This window comes from Pelodiscus sinensis, chromosome 4 (genome assembly GCF_052426305.1).
Source record: "Pelodiscus sinensis isolate ZL-2025 chromosome 4, ASM5242630v1, whole genome shotgun sequence".
Classification (NCBI taxonomy): domain Eukaryota; kingdom Metazoa; phylum Chordata; order Testudines; family Trionychidae; genus Pelodiscus; species Pelodiscus sinensis.
In genome coordinates this window covers 98,709,558-98,729,216 of record NC_143055.1, presented here as the reverse complement: position 1 = coordinate 98,729,216, position 19,659 = coordinate 98,709,558, and the positions used below count along the sequence as shown (strand labels likewise).

Genomic DNA, 19,659 nt, shown 5'->3' with positions numbered 1-19,659 from the left:
CAGAAGGAGGTTACGGCTGGAATGAGGGCTGGAGGCAGGAACAGGACCAGTGCAGTGGCAGGTATGGCACACATTGAACAGCTGCTGTGCTGCTATTATTGCAAGGTTGAAGCTGCAGGTTCTCCTGCCCAACCTGGAAGCATGGCCCTTTGGGAAAAGGCTCATTGAGCTGAGATGAATGTGTGGGGTTTTCTAGTTGGGAGGCAGCTGTACTCTTGATCATGAAGTGGTTTCATAGTTAGTTACATGGGAACTAGGGATGTTAACTAACCAGTTTTTTGGTAAACGTCTAACCACTTGATTTTTTTAGCGGTTATATGTTCACATGTGGGGGGGAAGGGATGGGGCAGGTGGGAGCTGGTGCTTGCGGGGAGTCGACTTTCAAGCTGGCTCCCCATTGGCCTCCCCCTCGCTGCCTATGATAAAGAGGCAGCAGCACGGGAGGCAGGGGGCAGGCGCCTCCACAGATACGTGTGGGAAGCCTTCTGTTCCTAAGTATTCCTTGCTCTTTCATAGAAAGACAGCAACATTAAAGACAAACTTTATTCTGCGATGGGTACAGGCAGTCCCCGGGTTACATACAAGATAGGGACTATAGGTTTGTTCTTAAGTTGAATCTGATCAGTTTCAACCGCGGCTGAATCTGGATGCCAGTTCTGACTTACATACAGATTCAACTTAAGAAACCCAGGCGTCCCCAAGTCAGCTGCTGCTGAAACTGATCAGCGGCTGATTCCAGGAAGCCTGGGGCAGAGCAACTCTGCCTCGGGCTTCCTGTAGTCAGCCACTGGTCAATTTCAGCAGCGGCTGACTTGGGGATCCCTGGGGCAGAGCAGCTGGGGTGCTGCTGGGTTGCTCCAGTAGCGCGGCTCCTCGGTGCTACTGGAGCAACCCGGCAGCACCCCAGCTGCTCTGCCCCAGGCATCCTGATTCAGCCGCTGCTGAAACTGACCAGCAGCGGCTGAATCAGGACGCCTGGGGCAGAGCAGCTGGGGTGCTGCCGGGTTGGTCTGGAGCGGCGCTGCGGGACCAACCCGGCAGCCCCCAGCTGCTCTACCCCAGGGGTAGGCAAGAAAAGCCTGGTCTGCTGGGGGAGGGGGGTACTAGCGGCACCCCCCCCAGCAGTCCAGGGGGACAGGAGCAAAGCCGCGGAGCACGCCCGCAGTGGGACAGCCCAAGTGCGTCCGGGCTGTCCCGCTGCGGGCGTGCTCCAAGGCATTGCTCCCCGTCTCCCTGCAAAGTCGTTGAGCACGCCTGCAGCGGCACAGCCCAAGCACATCCGGGCTGTCCCGCTGCAGGCGTGCTCAGCGGCTTTGCTCTCCGTCTCCCTGGTCTTCAGGGAGACGTGGAGCAAAGCCTTGGAGCACGCCCGCAGTGGGACAGCCCAGGCGCGCCCGGGCTGTCCCGCTGCGGGCGTGCTCCGCGGCTTTGCTCCTGTCACCCTAGTCTGCTGGGGGGGGGGGGTCCAGCAAAGCCGCTGGACCCCCCCAGCAGACCAGGGGGACAGGAGCAAAGCCGCCCAACCGGCGGGAGTCCCTCTGCCTGGGTGGCTTTGCTCCGGGGCAAACGAGCAAAGCCGCCCAGGCAGCGGGACTTCCGCTGCCTGGGCGGCTTTGCTCGGGTGTCCCTGGTCTGCTGTGGGGGTCCAGCGGCTTTGCTGGACCCCCCCCCCCCAGCAGACCAGGGAGACCGGGAGAAGCTTTTCTCACCCCGGAGGACATGGGTGGCGACCCGCCGCCCGTGAGCTCCGGGGCGAGAAAAGCTCCGTTCGTAAGTGCGGATCCGACATAAGTCGGATCCGCGTAAGTCGGGGACTGCCTGTATTCTAATGCTTTATTGCTTTACAGTAGTGTAGAATGAATTTTAGCAATTAATTTAGTATAAATGTTAATAAATACATTGACTCTCGCAAAATATTCCTTACTCCCAAGAGACGTCTTTCAAAATACAGGTATCCAAATATTCAAAGGTTTCATATTTGGGAAGGAGCTATTTTCCTTTTTATTTTGTCCCTGCTTGGCTTTACCTACTACTTGGAACACTTCAAGCACCATTCTTTTGACAGTCCCTCTGTTGCAGTTAACTGTAGAGGTTGCCATGGATCTTCATAGAAAAGTAACTTTGCTCACATGATATTCTTTTGGCAAGATGTAGAATTGCCACAGTGTGGAAATCTGAAACTCCGTCCTCTATTAACAGCTGGAGAAGGAGTTTGGAAGTTTTCCCTTTGTGGAAAGCATTTTTCAAGACAGATTGAGACTTATGAGAACTTTTCTAAGTATTTGCCAAAAAAAAAAAAAAAGAAAAAAGCCCCTTAATTTGGCTAATGAAATGGCAAAATAATCTCTGCTCTAGTACATCCAAGTTGAAGATATACTGAAGTGTACAGCTGCTGTGGTTTTTTTTACTATACTGCATACTTCAGATTTTGAAGTGAACCAGGATATTGAGATGTCACATGCCCCCCAACTCAGGCGCAAACGTGATGGGAGCACTAGCATCACCAATTTAAAACAGAAGCAGAAAACAACATTGTACTAGGTAGGTGATGAAATGGGTATATTTACAGCTGCTTCTATACAGCCTTGAATTTGCTGCTAGTTTTTCGGAGAACTTACTTCCCCTTTGAGACATATGAGTAATAGCTCTTGCTAAATTTTTGGAAGAATGGGCTATACAGGCAGTCCCCGGGTTGCGTACAAGATAGGGACTATAGGTTTGTTCTTAAGTTGAATTTGTACGTAACTTGGAACTGGCTCCAGATTCAGCCGCTGCTGCTGAAACTGACCGGAGCTGACTACAGGAAGCCCGAGGCAGAGTTGCTCTGCCCCCAGCTTCCTGGAATCAGTCACTGATCAGTTTCAACAGCGGCTGAATCTGGAGCCTGGGACAGAACAGCTGGGGCACTACCCCAGCTGCTCTACCCCAGGCGTCCACAACAAAAGCCTGGTCTGCTGGGGGGGGGGGCGCACTAGCTGCGCCCCCCCCCCCAGCACACCAGGGAGACCCGGAGCAAAGCCGCGGAGGCAGCGGGGTCCCGCGCCTCCAAGGCTTTGCTCCGGGTGTCCCTGGTCTGCTCGGGGTGTCCCTGGTCTGCTGGGGGGGGGGTCCCAGCAGACCAGGGACACCCGGAGCAGCTTTTCTCGCCCCGGAGGACGCGGTGGCAGGACCACTGCGCGTCTGGGTGGTCCCGCCGCCCGCGAGTTCCGGGGCGAGAAAAGCCCCGTTCGTAAGTGCGGATCCGACATAAGTCGGATCCGTGTAATTTGGGGACTGCCTGTAGTCTTGCTTTTGGAACTGCCCAGGACTGTTCTGCGTTGGTGTAAATCATCAATAATGCTTTTTTTGGGGAAAGGCATAAATATAAATTGTGTTAGAGAAGCTGACAAGACTTCACTTTACAGTTGATTTGGGACAATCACAGTAAATCACTTTACAGCTACTCAGGGCATTTGAGGGCCAGGCTGGCAGGCATAAAGCAACTTAGACAGTATCTTTATGGCCATGTCTACATTAAACATCACTGGCAGAGGTGTGTGGATATGTGTAGCTACACACTGCAGTGAAAAGCAGGCCTTGTCCATGCTGCTCATGTAGCTACATGTTTCTGTGGAAGACTCTCTGGCAGCACAGAAACAGCTGGGATTGGGAAATTCTCTTGATACAAGGAAAGGCTCCAGCAGCAGGGTGCTGCTACCTGAGCCTCTCTTCTCTGCCTCCCCATTACCAGAGCCTTCTTTTTTGCCTTTGCCTTTGTCTTATGATGGGGAGAGGTTTTAGCAGCAGGACACTATTGGCTAAAAGTAACAGTATAGCTTGGGGGAGAGAGGAGAAGAGGCACAACGGGGGAAAGCAGAGAGTTTGTAAGGTCTGTACTTACCTATGTACCTACTAGGCGGACCATTGTTGTAATCTGACATGGCAGTTTTTATGTTCCTAATCTTCATTGTGGAAAGACTAATGTCTAACACACTGCTTATGTTCCTCAAGCTGCATTAGGAGGCATACTTGTGTTATTGCATTTTATTGTGTAACATTTGTAGGCACAGAAGTACAGTACTTGTCTAGGTTGATTTAAGGTTTTATTCCTATACTTCGGCACTCCAGAGGAAGACACAATTTTTCTGGTACATTTCAACTGGCCATTAGTTATAGTACTGTGACATAAGGGGATTGTTTCCTAACCAATGCAGTGTTTTACTTAGCATACCTAAAGTTTTACTGCTGTGAAATTGCTTTTAGTGTGCAAAGATTACAAGTAGTAACAAATATGTCCACTCTTGTTTTTCATAGACAAGAAGCAATGGAGATTTAAATTGCAGCAAGGGAGATTTAGGTTGGACATTAGGAAAAACTTCCCACCAGGGTGGTTAAGCACCGAAATAAATTGCTTAGGGAGGCTGTGGAATCTCTGTCACTGGAGAAATTTAAGAGCGGGTTAGATAGGCACCAGTCAGGGGTGATCTAGATGGTGGTGGGCCCTCCAATGACGGCAGGGGACTGGATTTGATGTCCTCTCAAGTAGGGATGTTACATTTAGATTAATTAACTAATCGTATAGTTAATGGGATTTCATCGACTATTCGATTAGTCTATAAGGACGCCTCTGCCTTTGAACTGCAGCGGGAGCCCTGCTGGGCTCTTGCTATAGTTCTAAAGCAGAAGCCCCGCAGGGACCGTGGGACCAGCGAGAGACCCTGCTGGCCTGGCACTCCTTGTGAGGCTTCTCCTTTTGGAATGTACAAGAGCCCCCCTTGGGCTCTTGTACCGCTTCTGCTACGATTCTGCTTTTGAAATGTATGAGTGCAGACTGGTTCAATCCCCCTTGCGCTGTTTCCTGCTGTGCCTCTACCTACATGGTCCCCCGCGTAGACTGTGCTGGGGGAACCGGCTTTTGGCTCCCCCCCAGCACTGGCTCCTGCTTCCCCCCTTGCTGCCTCTCTCTGATAGAGGCAGCAAGGTAGGGGTGACTATTCACATCGGTAGTGGACTATGTGATAAGCTTATGCTTATCAGATAGTTGACTGGTTGCTTACATCCCTACTCTTGCGGTCCCTTCCAGTTCTAGTATTCTGTGTTTCTATTTGCAGGCTAGTATATTGATACATAAGAAAACCAGAAAGTCTGACAACTTAGCTCTCGACTGTGAGATCATAGAATAGAATACTAGAACTGGAAGGAAACCCAAGAGGTCATGTTGAAAGAAAGCTATGCACCCTACATAAACAATTAGGTGCCTACTGGTTTTCTGTCACTTGGCATTCATTGTATACTTCGAAGACCATGTCAGAAATTTATGAATATGGAGAATGAAAAACCATCTCACTCCACAAGGGTGGGATCCCATTCAGAGGAGTACCAGAGCAATATGTGGAAACATGCAGTTTGGTCCCCCATTTTGTGGTTGGTTGGTCTGTTTTTTTGTTTTTTTTTAACCTTATGCTTGTGTAAGTTTTGTGAGACTGTTTCCTAGCACAACTGCTGATAAATGCATCTTTTGATGGGTAACTCTTTACTGTCATGTCAGATGCCTGTCTGATATTTGACAAACCTTTTCTTATAGTTATAGTTCCAGAGGTTTTTTTGTCTTGCAGTAGTGGTACTGTGAAACAATGTACATAGAAACTTTACTTATAAGATAGACCAAATTTAACATTTCCACAGCCAAATATAAAAATCAATTAATTATTTACTGTTCCTTATAGTGTAGCTATCCAATAACTGTCTAACCAGAATGTTAGGTACTGAATGTAATTAATCATTTTTACTTCTCATAATTGATGTGGGTTAGGTTACTTCCATTTCTCTGCAGAATTTACTTAATTTGCCATTTTAAAATGGTTGACTTTTGCCTGAATAACTTGACTAATTGATACCCTGTATTTGTACCGTGAGCATTTCATACTGTTACATCTCTCTGGTGTGGTCTACATGGCAAATCTAAAACTATTTGACAGCAACCTTTTGATTTTCAATTACAAATCTTACATTTCAGAATGGTTTGTATTTGTTGGAAGGGGCTTAAATTTTCAACCTTTAACTCCTTTTGTTAGGAAGTACATAGGCACACACAGCTCCACAAACTCTTGATCCAGACATTGTCAGAATTTCCTCTGCTCATTTTCTTTATTTTGAAATTAAGGTTTGTGACTTGATTTGCCTGGTTCTTATAGGTTTTTAATGTTTGGGGTTAGCTGACTGAATGTCAGTGCCACTGAGCTCCTAATTGTCATGGAGGATGTGATTATGATTTTTTTTAAATTATATTTTTCTCTTCCAAAATGTCTCAACTTTTATAGTACATTTGTATAGGGCCATATATGAGGACTATTGAAATTATTGGCTTGGCACATAATACATACATAACTGTGGGTTAGCAGAGTTGTAATGTACCTTGGAATCTTCAGTTTAGCAAAAGACCATGCAAGCTTAAATCGTAAGTCAAACTTCCCTGGAGCCACAAGGCTCATTGCCCACACACACAATTTAGGCACATCAGTTTCTTAGGCAATGTGTATAAGAGTGCTGTGATCAGCATTGTGTCCAATCACCTTTGACTGCTTGTCCCTAACCCAGTGAATCAGATAATCCAGCTGCAAAATGTGTAACTGGATGTGGCTTTCCAGTGTGAGGTGGAGCAAGAGAGACTTAAACCCATTTTCTTCAGGAGCATAGACAAGTTTTCTTTATAATTCAACCACTGCAGTTCCCCTATGACACAGTTGGTGAAGAAAATCATTGCATTATCCATTTTACTAACAGCCTCATCAAATATTAAAAGTGAAACTTCTAAAAATTGAGCTTGTCAATATTTTGGCTGTTTACTTTGTCCCAGCATGGACAATGAAAATCAGTGAGGTCAGTTTCCCTTTGCAGCTCTTAATGCTGCAGTAGTTTTGAAACACTGCATGTTTGCTTAAAACAACACTCATTTTTTTTATAAAACTGTGGAAAAATTTGTACAGGTCTCTAGTGTTCTACAAATATTATTTTCACAATTTAAACTGGTACATACTTACTTTGACAGTGCCCCTATAACTGCTTTCTCTAAGACATCAGAAAGCCTGATAAGCCCTTGCTAGATGTAACCAGCATTACTTTTCACAGATACTTCACACAGTTGTATCTAAGTCAGTGTTTCCCAAATGGTGTCCCACAGAACCCCAGAAGTAAAAATAAGGGTTCCACAAGAAAATTCCATTACAATAACATTTTACGATTTAAAAAAATATTTATGCAGTTATGAATTGTATTGAAAACCATTTTCATTTGTGTTTGCTACGATAAGTGTTCCTATGTAATGCCAGCTTAGCCAGAGAATGGGAACGATGATGTCACTACCCAGCGCTGTGCGCGCAGTCAGTCAGTGATTGCCTGTTACGTACCACTGTAAGGGTGTGTCTAGACTACAGAGTTTTGTCGACAAAAGTGGACTTTTGTCGACAAAACTATACCTGCGTCTACACTACCGCTGAGTTCTGTCGACATAACGTCGACAGAACTCAGCAGTTTTGTCGACGCTGGTAAACCTCATTTTACGAGGCATAACGCCTTTTGTCGACAGAGTTCTGTCGACAGAAGGTGTTATTGCATCTAGGGTTGTGTCTAGACTACAGGGTTTTGTCGACAAAGCAGCTTGCTTTGTCGACAGAACTGAATGTAGTCTAGACGCTCTTTGTCGACAGAAGCTTTGTCGACAGTATTTGTCGACAAAACTTCTGTCGACAAAAGCCTGTAGTCTAGACATACCCCAAATCTCCGTACTCACTCTCAGGGAGTGTGAATCACGTGGGTGACTGAATACGAATATACTAGTGCTGTGTCGAAGCTTCAGCTGTCAAATCAGTTGCTTGTATGGGGGTGCACAGGCAGTGTTCTCGCAAATACTTTACTTCAGTATAGTTGCATGATTTCTTGTATTTAAAAATTTAACTGGGAAAAATATAAATTGACTATGATAGATTAATCTTCATATCATAACCTTGCTTAGCATTTGTTTATTATTATCCTTACTTATTTATGGTCTACTTTTTCAGCTTTCTATATAAGACTGTTATTAGGGGTTCCTCAAAATTCTTTCGAGTTTAAAAGAGTTCCGTGGCAAAATAAAACTGATCTAGGTAAATCTCATAAGTGTATATGGTGAATGCTTCCTCCTACTCTTGACATGCTACTTTCCCACCAAAGATCAACAGCTATTTGCAGATTTCTGAAGCAATTTCCAAGCACAGCTTTGGTTTAATAATTGGCTTCAGAGGTAACTATAACGTTCACACTTGAATAATAATAGTTTCAATTAATAAACTCTTGAAATGCCTGTTTGACTAACCAAGTTTCTATATAACATGGAAAAGTTGGACCCTTTCAATATGTAAAGTTCATTTTTAGAGACTATCCATAAATGAAGTGAATGGGTTCTATTCTTTTAGGCAAAAATACAGTTGGCAAGTAGTGATTCATAAAGAGCCATTTCAATTCCCATAGAATAAGCCAAACATTTTAGTTTAATCAGACTTCATTTTAAAATGGCCTAGTAGATTTTGTGTGCTTCAGCCCCACCAATGCGGGCTTCCCAATGCTGTGGGGGGCCCTGAGCTTCGGAGGGGTAGGTGGGGGGGGGGGTAGAGTAGGGGCAGGCGCAGATCCAAGCAAGTTGGTGGCTGTATCTGGCCACCAGGCCATAGGTTCCTCACCCCTGATTTAACGTAATGAGCCCACTGGCTGTTACTGAAATACAAATAATAAATTATTTTAAGATATAATTACAGCACAGATTTGTGCCTTTAATACACAAATATCTGTCTTATCCAACAATCTAGAATGGATGTAGGTATTTTCTCACAAGTAAAGTGTAGGTAATACTGACTTTGAACATATTAGCAATTGTGTTATTTAAAGAAATTACGTAGAAATTCACATATCCTCTGAGCAGTTAACTGCACTGAACTGGAAGACTAAATTCAGTTAAAGAGTGAAAAAAAGAGACTTCTGTCCTATTTTAAATGTTAATTTAATCTCAACTTTTAACTATAACTTCCCAAATATACCCCATCATAGGTGTTCCTGTTTTCCAGGAAATTGTGCTGATCCTGATCTGTACCTAGAAGCATGTGTATATAATAAGTACGCAAGATCCCTTTATAAGGTTATAGTGCAAATCTGATGAGAACTATTTCGTTTGTGCATTTTCCTTAGTAGATGAGAGGTAGCAAAATTCACTTTCTGACAATAATCTCCCTGAAATATGCTACATCAAGGTCTTTATCCATTTTAATCTTTGTTAGATGTTAAAATAGCTTTGGCTTTGAGAACTGACTTTATCTTTTTGTTCCTAGTCAAATTGCAACTTCAGGCAGAAGAAAGAGGAGTGGTGTCAATCAAAGGCGTATGCGCAAATCGTTTTCTTGCAATGAAGGAAGACGGCAGATTATTGGCATTGGTAAGCAATGCTGTATTTTCATTACTTTCATTACTTGTCTTCATGCTTAGCAGCTGATGTTCCAGACATAGGAGTTAATCAATTACCCAGTGAAATTAAATTGTTAATGGCCAACTTGTGCCTCTAGCAGCCCTCTTGAGTAAGAGGGCTAGGAAGTGGAAAGATGTGGAGGCATCCTTTCCCACTCCTAGGCAGCAGAGCCCCTCCATCCATAGTGGCTCTTACCTGTAGATGGTGTAAGGCCAAGAGAAAATGTAGTGAATTTGTTTAAAGGGAATCAGTCAATTTAAAGAGAATCAGTCAAATTAAAACAAAATCCACTTGCTTCCAGAATTGAAATGACTACCTTTGTTACAGTAATCTTAAATTCCACTTTAGCAATTAGAAGGGTAAAAACTGTTTTCAAATTCACTTGATTTCTGTGTTTTGTTGACAGTCTTTCATGGTTTAGTCTTTATAGTGAGTCAGTTTCTGTTCTGTGTGGCTTATCCAGACTGGAGAACTAGGAGAGAAACACTTTTGAAAATGTTTGTAAATCTACAATTAGTAAGTAAATTCAAGGAGCAGATGTGGCACTTGAATCTACTTAATTTTTAAAAATGAACTGGTTTCAAGCTCACAATGCTCCTATATATTAGGTAGTAGCAGCATTACCATCCCTGTAAGTCAATATATTTGGCATAAATTGTATTTTAACATCGATCCATAGATATTTCAATTCTGCTTCAGAACCTAAAGTGTTAGGACCATTTTCATTTTGCCACACACAAAGGCTACGTCTAGACTGGCATGATTTTCCAAATGCTTTTAACGGAAAAGTTTTTCCATTAAAAGCATTTGCGGAAAAGAGCATCTAGATTGGCATGGATGCTTTTGCGCAAAAGCACTTTTTGCGGAAAAGCGTCTGTGCCAATCTAGACGCAGTTTTGCGCAAGAAAGCCCCGATCGCCATTTTCGCCTTCGAGGCTTTTTTGTGCAAAACAGTTTTTAGCTGTCTGCACTGGCCCTCTTGCGCAAAAGCATTTACGTAAGATGGCTTTTTCCCGAGCAGAAGCAGCATAGTATTTGTGCAAGAACACTGAGAATCTTACATTAGATTGTCAGTGTTCTTGCGCAAATTCAAGTGGCCAGTGTAGACAGCTGGCAAGTTTTTCCACAAAAGCACCTGCTTTTGCGGAAAAACTTGCCAGTCTAGACGCAGCTAAACAGTTTCTATGTTCTTCTGAGGCTTTTTCAGATTAAGTGGAAACTTGTGATATTTTAACCTCTGCATTTTTTTCATATAGAGCCATTTAATCCAAACACCCGGCATTAGTAATGAGCCACCATAGCGCTGTAATGTTTCCTTTCAGAAGTTCCCTACTAGTTCCTAAGTAACTTTGTAGTACGTGGGTTATTTTGGAACACAGCAGTGTCAATATTCTGTGAAATTCTCCTTAACTATAGACATATCAGATTAGTTAACTTCCAGCTGAGCTCCAATTAGTGAAGGATCCAAGTGGAGGGCTAAAAATATTCTTTCTGTTCTTTTAATCCTCCAAGCAGCGGAGACCCAGTTCAGCTGCTGCCTCCTCCCCCTCCTGCCCCATAATTTTCAGCAGTCTCTGGGAAGCTGTAGAGTCTAAAGTATGTGGGTTTGTAGCAGTCCCAAGGGACTGTGGTCTGATGGGTATATACCATCTTCTGCACCCAGCAGACCCTTCACACCAGGACAAATCCACGGTTGTCGCTTTTAAGTCAGTTTTCATGGTCTTTTTCACTAGCTGGGCAGCAGGAATAGAGTAGAGAGTGGGCTGAATCATTCTGGCCCTTGTAATCCTAGGAAGGTATTGCAAGGGAGGCAATATGAAAGATTGCTTGTAAGGAGTTGTCTATATGGGGAGGTTTACTAGTATGACACTACTGGTATAATTATACTGAGATAATTTAACTTTCTGTGTGTACATTTGTATTCTGGACAGTGTCTATGGGAAGAGGTATAGTAATGCTGGTATATTTTCTCAGGGCTTGTCAGAGCAGGTCAGACAAATATATTTCCTGGCCTCAGTCACATGACTTCTCAGGGTTACAAAAGGCTGTATTTTTATGACATAGCAGGGATTAATGGCTGTTAGATTTTTCCCCCAACAAAAAACCTACTGTGATCACAGTATATCCATCAAGAAGCAGCCCTAAACAATGGATAGAGCCAACTTTTAAAATATACAAATAGACACATCTGCAGCAGTAAATCAGGATGAGACATCTCACACTAGCTATAATTTGTGAATCCAATGGCTTTCTGGTCATACAGTACTTTTGCAATACACCTGTGGCCCCTGCAAAGGAGCCTGTTTTTGGTGTTCCGGTGTTTCCTATTGTCATTGATTAGGTGGGCTTGTTAATTTTGCCCCTAACTTTCTGGATGCCCTCAAGAAATAGTAACCCAATGTTATCCTTATTTTTCCTTTTGATATCTTTTATTCTACCTGTAAAACAAATTTACAATACATAGATTTGATGTCATTGGTAAAGGTGGCCCTTTTATTTTTCTTGAAATCTGTTTTCAACCATTTGCGTTGGAATGAACCATTTGACATTCTTTTCATAGCTTTTTTTTTTCTTGTATTTTGGCCTACTTGTGTTTTTTGTGGTTGGTATTGCAGTTACTTTGCATTCATTAATTTTTTTACTCAAAGTTTATTGGATGTTGGAAGTAAGGTGAACAAACTATTTGATCAGGTAACAATGTCATTAATGTGTGGTGTTCAGCAGTTCAGTACAAGAAAATGCAAGGAGTTATCTTCTGAAAGATAGTCTTTCCCATTAATTCAAATACTTAAGTCCTATTTTCACCAAAGCAATCAGAAACATCATGTGTCTTTGGTTCTTTTATGTTCTATTTCCTATACCAACTGCAAATTTCACACATGAATTCCTTATCTTCAGGTGATAGAAATGTAGCTGTGTTAGTCTGGTGTAGCTGAAACAAAATACAGGACTATGTAGCACTTTAAAGACTAACAAGATGGTTTATTAGATGATGAGCTTTCGTGGGCCAGACCCACTTCCTCAGATCAAATAGTGGAAGAAAATAGTCACAACCATATATACCAAAGGATACAATTAAAAAAAGTGAACACATATTAAAAGGACAAATCACATTTCAGAACAGAAGGGGGATGCGGGGGGGGGGGAGGAAGGTAAGTGTCTGTGAGCTAATAGTATTAGAGGTGATAATTGGGGAAGCTATCTTTGTAATGGGTAAGGTAGGTGGTGTCTTTGTTGAGTCCGACACCTAGAGTGTCGAATCTTAGCATGAATGACAGTTCAGAGGATTCCCTTTCAAGTGCAGATTTGAAAGGCTTCTGGAGTAGGATGCAGGTAATTAAGTCGTTGAGACAGTGTCCTTTCTGGTTCAAATGGCAAGAAACTGTTTTTTCTTTGTGATCCTGTCTAATATCTGTTTTGTGGGCCACAAAACAGATATTAGACAGGATCACAAAGAAAAAACAGTTTCTTGCCATTTCAACCAGAAAGGACACTGTCTCAACGACACTCTAGGTGTCGGGCTCAACAAAGACACCACCTACCTTACCCATTACAAAGATAGCTTCCCCAATTATCACCTCTAATACCATTAGCTCACAGACACTTACCTTCCTCCCCCCCCCCCCCCCCCCCCCCCCACGCATCTCCCTTCTGTTCTGAAATGTGATTTGTCCTTTTCATATGTGTTCACTTTTTAAATTGTATCCTTTGGTATATATGGTTGTGACTATTTTCTTCCACTATTTGATCTGAGGAAGTGGGTCTGGCCCACGAAAGCTCATCATCTAATAAACCATCTTGTTAGTCTTCAAAGTGCTACATAGTCCTGTATTTTGTTTTATCTTCAGGTGACAGTATTCTTGTCTTGTCAAAATTGAATATCCTCTGCCCCATCCTTAATCTTCTCAATGCTCAGGTAGATTACACCTAGCATTTCCAGTGTCATCATCATGTCCTGTGCATAGAATCCCATCATAGGTAGCAGTTGCATCTTGATAGTTGCACTAAGATGTTATCCTTAAAGAAGTGTGTGCTTTTTCTGTTGGCCTCTCATTTAAAACTCCTTTTAATATCTGGCGAACTTGGGTTATTTTGTGTTTCTCATCTGAGCCTGTTGAACACTTTTTTCCCCCTAGAAATGAATAATATTTGAGTAGTTGTGTAAATACCTCCTCCTGCAGCTCCTCATTTTTTTCTATTTATAGATGCTCTTAAGATTAGTCCAATAAGTTTTTGTTTTTAAACCTAACCAGTATTTCACTTTTAATGTGCACCCTCACAATTTCATGGTCTTTTTTCTGAAGGCACAATATTTCTAGTAATTGTTGGAAGCAATGGGACAGAAACCTGTTTATACTGATACTGATTTCTGCCTATAAGCATTCAAGAAATAAAGAACTGAAAATAATGATTGCCAGCATTTTTTTCAATCAGAGCACAGTTCTGTGGTGGCTTACTTTGTGCTTTAATCATGTATATGACTAAACTGGTATCTTGCAGAAGAGGAGCTCCCAATTACAGTAAAACTCTAATTGTCCGGCATCCAGTGGTCTGGCACTCCCGATAGTCCGGCACCAACTGGAACCCGGAAGTGCTCCGGCCAGTCGGACAATTGGAGCTGCTCCACGCCGCTTCCCCAAGTCTGCTGTTGCCGCTGCTGAAACTGACGAGCAGCAGACTTGGGGAAGCGGTGTGGAGCAGAGCAGTTGGGGTGCTGCGTGGTTGGTCCCGCAGCGCCGCCCCTCACCCCCCCTGCTCGGCCCCCAGCAGCACCCCAGCTGCTCTGCTCCGTGCCGCTTCCCCAAGTCCACTGCTGCCGCTGCTGAAACTGACAAGTGGCGGACTTGGGGAAGCGGTGGGACAGAGCAGCTGGGGTGCTACCGGGTTGGTCCCACAGTGCCGCCCTCACCTGAGTGGCGCTACGGGACCAACCCGGCAGCACCCCAGCTGCTCTGCCAGCGGCTTCCCCAAGCCCGCCACTGCTGAAACTGATGAGCGTCGGACTTGGGGAAGCCGCAGGCAGAGCAGCTGGAGTGCTGCCCAGTTGGTCCTGCAGCCTTGCTCAGGTGAGGAGTGGCACTGCAGGACCAACCCTTCCGTAAGCTGCCGCTGCCGCTTGCAGCCCCAGCTGGCCTGTCACCGGTGACTGCGCAGGGCTTCCCCCGCCTCCCTGCAAAATGGCGGACGGTTCGCCCCACGCCGCGTTGCTCCCCGCCGCCTCCCTGTCCTCCCTTCCCCCCGACCCATCACAGCCTTCTGGCTGGAGTACCTCCTGATCCTCTGGCATATCCGATAATCCAGCACTCCTTGGGTCCCAAAGGTGCCGGATCATTGGAAGTCTACTGTAACATGAATTTGCATAATCTGAAGTGTTAGGTTCTTTGATAATCTCAAAGATTTTTCAGTATGGTTTCTTCTGGGCACCTTTCTTTAATTCCCCAGAATGTCTTTCACAAGTCTTAAGTGATGTTCTGTATTTACCTTAAACTGCATTCTGAATGTAACATTTTATTACATTTTAAAGAAAATTTATCCCGATTGCCTTGAATTTTGAAGGCTTCCATATTTTGCAGTCTTTCCCTTAGTACAGCTGCCTTAACATTTCTTTGATCTGGTTAATCTCCTTTGGTCACAGAGTGTCTTACACAATTAATCTCATTCAGCCCAAACTGGTATTTGTCCCTTCTCAAAATCTGCTGAGGCAGTGGTCTCATTTGCTGACATAGTACAGCTCTTTTTGATCCATAGAAATCCATTACTGTGGTCAGTGTAACAAAACATAGTTATATTTTCATTAACATCACTCAAAATAGACTCCAACTGAAAGCGATAACATCAAATTTTAGCATTTGGGATAATTCTGCTTTTATATTTCTCTGTGCTAATGGGACACTGGATTGAAAACCGATTGTAGAGCACACTGGAATCTGTAAGAATTATTGGAATTACAATTCTTGTACAAGCATTGTATCTTATTATAATTAAGCCATTCTAGTCCATCCATCACTTCAAATTCTTTTGAGTATATTTAGCATTCTGTAGAGTAGTTAAACACTTATTTGGCATCAGTGTATATATAGATTTCTCTTCAATCCATGTACAAACTGAACTTCCTCTTCCAGTATTTCATGCTTTTATGGTGTCTGTCCTTACACTAATTAGGATGATTTAGCCGTTTCATGTTAGCATGATATAGCCGTATTTACTCTTCTTTCACCCACTCTACAAAACAAGTGTTGGCTTTTATTTAACATCTGGTGGTCAGTAATCATTTTTCTTGTCTGCTGTGATTACATTGATAAGACCCAGTATCTTTTTTGATAGAACCTCTTTGTAGAATGCATTAGGAAACTCAATCAAAATCTCAGTTTCTGAAATAACTTAATCCAGTTATTTTACTTGCTCCAGGTGGGTGTTCATATCTTGTCTTTGTATTTCTTCGCCATTTATGTTGGGTAACTTCTTAGACATGCAGTAAACCATTTTGTAAAACACTGCACCTCTTGTGCTGAATTTCTGAATTGTGCAGTGATTTGGTCTTTATAATTTGGGGTTTAAAGTTTTATGTACATGTACTTGTGTTTTCTTTAACAGATACATTTGGCAAAACATCATTTTCACTAGCTTTGTCAATTCTAGCAGTGATTAGTTATCAGAAAAGATGGTCCAAAAATATTTGGAACCATTTTTTCATCAGAAAATGCTGTTTTGACAATTAACTTAACATCTGAGAAATTATCAAAATAAATATTTCACCCTTATTGAATTGCTCTTATTTCAACTTTGGTATTGTAATACTGTACCTACCTAATAGCCTAGACACTGAACTTTATCAAAAATAAACATTTTTGTTTTCCTCCTGATTTGGGACAAGGTGAAACTTCAAAATCTCAATTTACTATGCCATAGGAGGTTGGGTTTTTTGTGTGTGGATCAACTCTTATCAGTGTTGTTTAAAAAAAATTGTCTAATTATACTGATGGGCATAATTGCGTGACTTAGCTTCTGTCATGCAAATCTGGAACTTAATGGTCAGTGGTCTCACCTGGCTGTTGTCTTGTAAAGAAAATATTCCTTTTTAACCAAATGACATTCTTGCATTGATCAAGACCAGCTTGCAGTTGGAACCCCTTTTAGTATATTCTGATGACAATGTCAAGCTCTCAGAGTTTGCTTCCTGTAGCAGTGTGCAGGAGTTCAACCTCTCAAGTTCTTTTTAATCACACTTGCTTCCAGGAAACTAGGAAGTGCTGCAGTTACAGACTCCATTTCTAAAGATGTGCATACATTTCCCAAAACTCATTTTTTTTAGGGAGAAATTTTTTTTTTTTTTTACAAACCCCATGTAATAGGGGTATGCTCCAAAAGAATGCAGGTAAGAGACTAATTTTCATTTCCCAAGCCGTAGTCACACTTACTCTGTACCATGGGTGGGCAATAACTTTTGAAGAGAGGCTACTTCACAAATTTTGGAAGTGGTCTTGGGCTGCACCAGAAGGAGTAGGGCCTCAGGCAGAAGGGGCGGGGCCAGGAGAATTCAAACCCCCACACAGACCTTGATTGGCCTGAGGGTGGGGGAGTGTGTGAAGTCTTTGCCCCCTCACTCCTACCCTGCTAGGGGCACATGGCGCCTAGAGAGAACCACCAGCTGGTGGTTCCCTATGGTGCTGCATGCCCCTCGTGGGGGGAGGAGATTTTGTGTCATCCCTAGGTCTCAATTGTCTTGGGGGCGGGGGAGCAGCAGGGTGGCCATGGGCCGAATCAACTAGCTTGGTGAGCCAGATCTGGCCCACAGACGCTATCTTGCCCACTCCTGGTCTTAACCATGACCTGTTACCACATGAGTGGGTCCCCCGCTGGCCCTGCACTCCCTGCGAGGCTTCTGCTTTCAAACTGTTAATTAATCTAAATGTAACATCCCTGAGTCTGGAACCCTTTACAGTTAAGAATTTGTCTATATGACTTAGTGCATGGCGGGGTAGAGCACTGTAGATCTAATCCCTAGCTTGATGTGCACTGACTATATAGACAAACCCTAAATATTCTTAAATAATTGTTGGTCTTATCTTGTGTCTTGAAGTCTCTTTTGGAGTTTTATCTATTTACCCTGAAAAATATCAGGAGTGGCAAATCTGGTTTTGGTGGGAGAACTCATTGAAAGTCCCAGATGCGGATTGCAAGCTTCTATTAGCTGTTAAAGGAGGCAACAGGGTTGGTGGTTTTTAAGAGAATTTTTTCCCCTATGCATTTCTAAGACCTTTATAAACAACAAGTAGTCCTGTAGCATCTTTATAAATTAACATAAGTATGTATAGTATCATGACCTTTTTTGGCCAAAACTCACTTCTTTGGATGAGTTGGAAGCTGGAGCCTAAGACCTTTATAGTTAAACTGGATGTTAATACAAATTGTAAGCAGTCTGAGTGAAAAGCACTTCCCTTTTCGATTAAGTTTCACCTGCATGATATCTCCTGTTATAATCTTATCAGTTTGCTAGTCATATATAGTTTTACAGACAAGACCAGAATTCCTAATGTTGAAAACTTAGAAGTCTGGAAGAAAAATAATTCAGACCATCATAAAGAAGAAAAAGCACATACCCATTTTTCCTCTTTAGCGGTGCCTTTTACATGTATAATATGATCACAGGCTTATTCTCTAAATTGGAAGGGCAGTAATCTTAATGTTGCCAGCTCCATTAATATTGCTTACTCCACTCAGGGATGAAAAAAGTGAGACTCCAAGTGGTTGTTCTAACTACAGTTCCTTTCTAGTTCTCACGTTGCATCTTCAGTAAACTCCATTTTTAGTCAGACTATTAAACCACCCAGCCTGTTTGTAAGGCTAGCAAACGAAGTGGGTTGTGCCCATGAAGGTTCGTGATACCATCTCCAGTTTTTGTTAGTCTGTAAGGTGCTGCAGGACTATTCATTGTTTTTTCAGTTACAGACTAACACAGCTACCCCTCTACATCCTTGAGTTTACTCTTTTATATAACTTCCAAAGCGCAGTGTTGTCTGGCCATTGCTTTGATAGGAGACTGACATGGAATTGATATTTTAAGAGAAGTTTTGCAATCAATGCCTCAACATGATGTGAATGGAAATGGTGCTGCTGGAGGTGTCACCTTTTGGATAATCTGCAAAACCAAGGTCCTGACCACCTGAAGTCATTTAGAATATGTCTACACTGAAATTAGACACCCACATCTGGCTCATGCCAGCTGACTTGGGCTAAGGCACTGTTTAATTGAGTATGGATATGCAGGCTTGGACTGGAGCCTCCCAACTCACAGGGCCCTAGAGCCTGAATGTCTATACCACAATTAAATAGCCTCTTAGCCCAGTCCCCAAGAGCTTCTGTCAGCTGGTCTAGGCCAGTTATAAGTGTTTAATTGCAACATAGACGTAACCTTAGCGATTCCTTTGTATTTTCTTGCGAAAGCCTTAGTTGAATGTCCAGTTTGGCTATATTGAATCTACATAAATTCTGATTCCAGCCTGAACTGAATTCAGTGGTTTTTAGCCTCCTTGCCTTGTGCAGTTCTGCTGTGTCCTTTTACAGCTCTAGAGTTCAGTGGTGGCTGAGATGATTAATGCACATGTTTGCGCACAAATGAAGTGCTGTGAAAGGTTCTTGGTGAATGTTAGACTCTGAATTTGCAATCTTTTCTCTTTTGGGGCTAGGTCCCAAAGCATCATGCAAGTATTGATTTTACTATTTCAAATGTTTTGAATGTTAATGATTTAGAGGTACATGAGAAGTCCAGCACATGGACTCTATTCAAAATTCTTCAGAAATCAAGAGTAGTATGCAGAAATGGCTGCAAAAATCTATATTCTACTGCCAAAACCTATATTTAGAGCCCGAAGTTTGGTTAAGCTTTTAATACACAGCAGACTGCTTATTCCATACTGTAGTTGTGCATTTAGTTGCTCATAGCAACAGAAACCTGACACAAATGTTAGGATTCAAGATTTTCCCATGTATGTTCACATGCATACTATTTCAAGCCTGGTGGGTTTCAGGTTTGGGTTTACTTGTACTTCTATGCTTCAGTTTTTAAGTAATGGTCCTAAAGCAGTAGAGCAGTTCTATGAGTAACCAACTTGGCAGATGGACTCTCGGTTAGGGATATCTTTTGGATTGTCCATTTTTTTATTCCATTCTAAGATTTCAGATATTTTTTT

At 42.8% G+C, this 19,659-nt stretch overlaps 1 protein-coding gene across 1 annotated transcript in view; it reads left to right on the top strand.

Annotated features, from left to right (window-relative positions):
* Positions 1-19,659, top strand: part of FGF2 (fibroblast growth factor 2) — a 67,652-nt gene that overhangs the window by 40,073 nt on the left and 7,920 nt on the right. Inside the window, exon 2 of the mRNA XM_075929859.2 lies at positions 9,336-9,439. Within this exon, the coding sequence (XP_075785974.2) occupies positions 9,336-9,439 (104 nt within the window). The remainder of the gene's footprint in view (positions 1-9,335; positions 9,440-19,659) is intronic.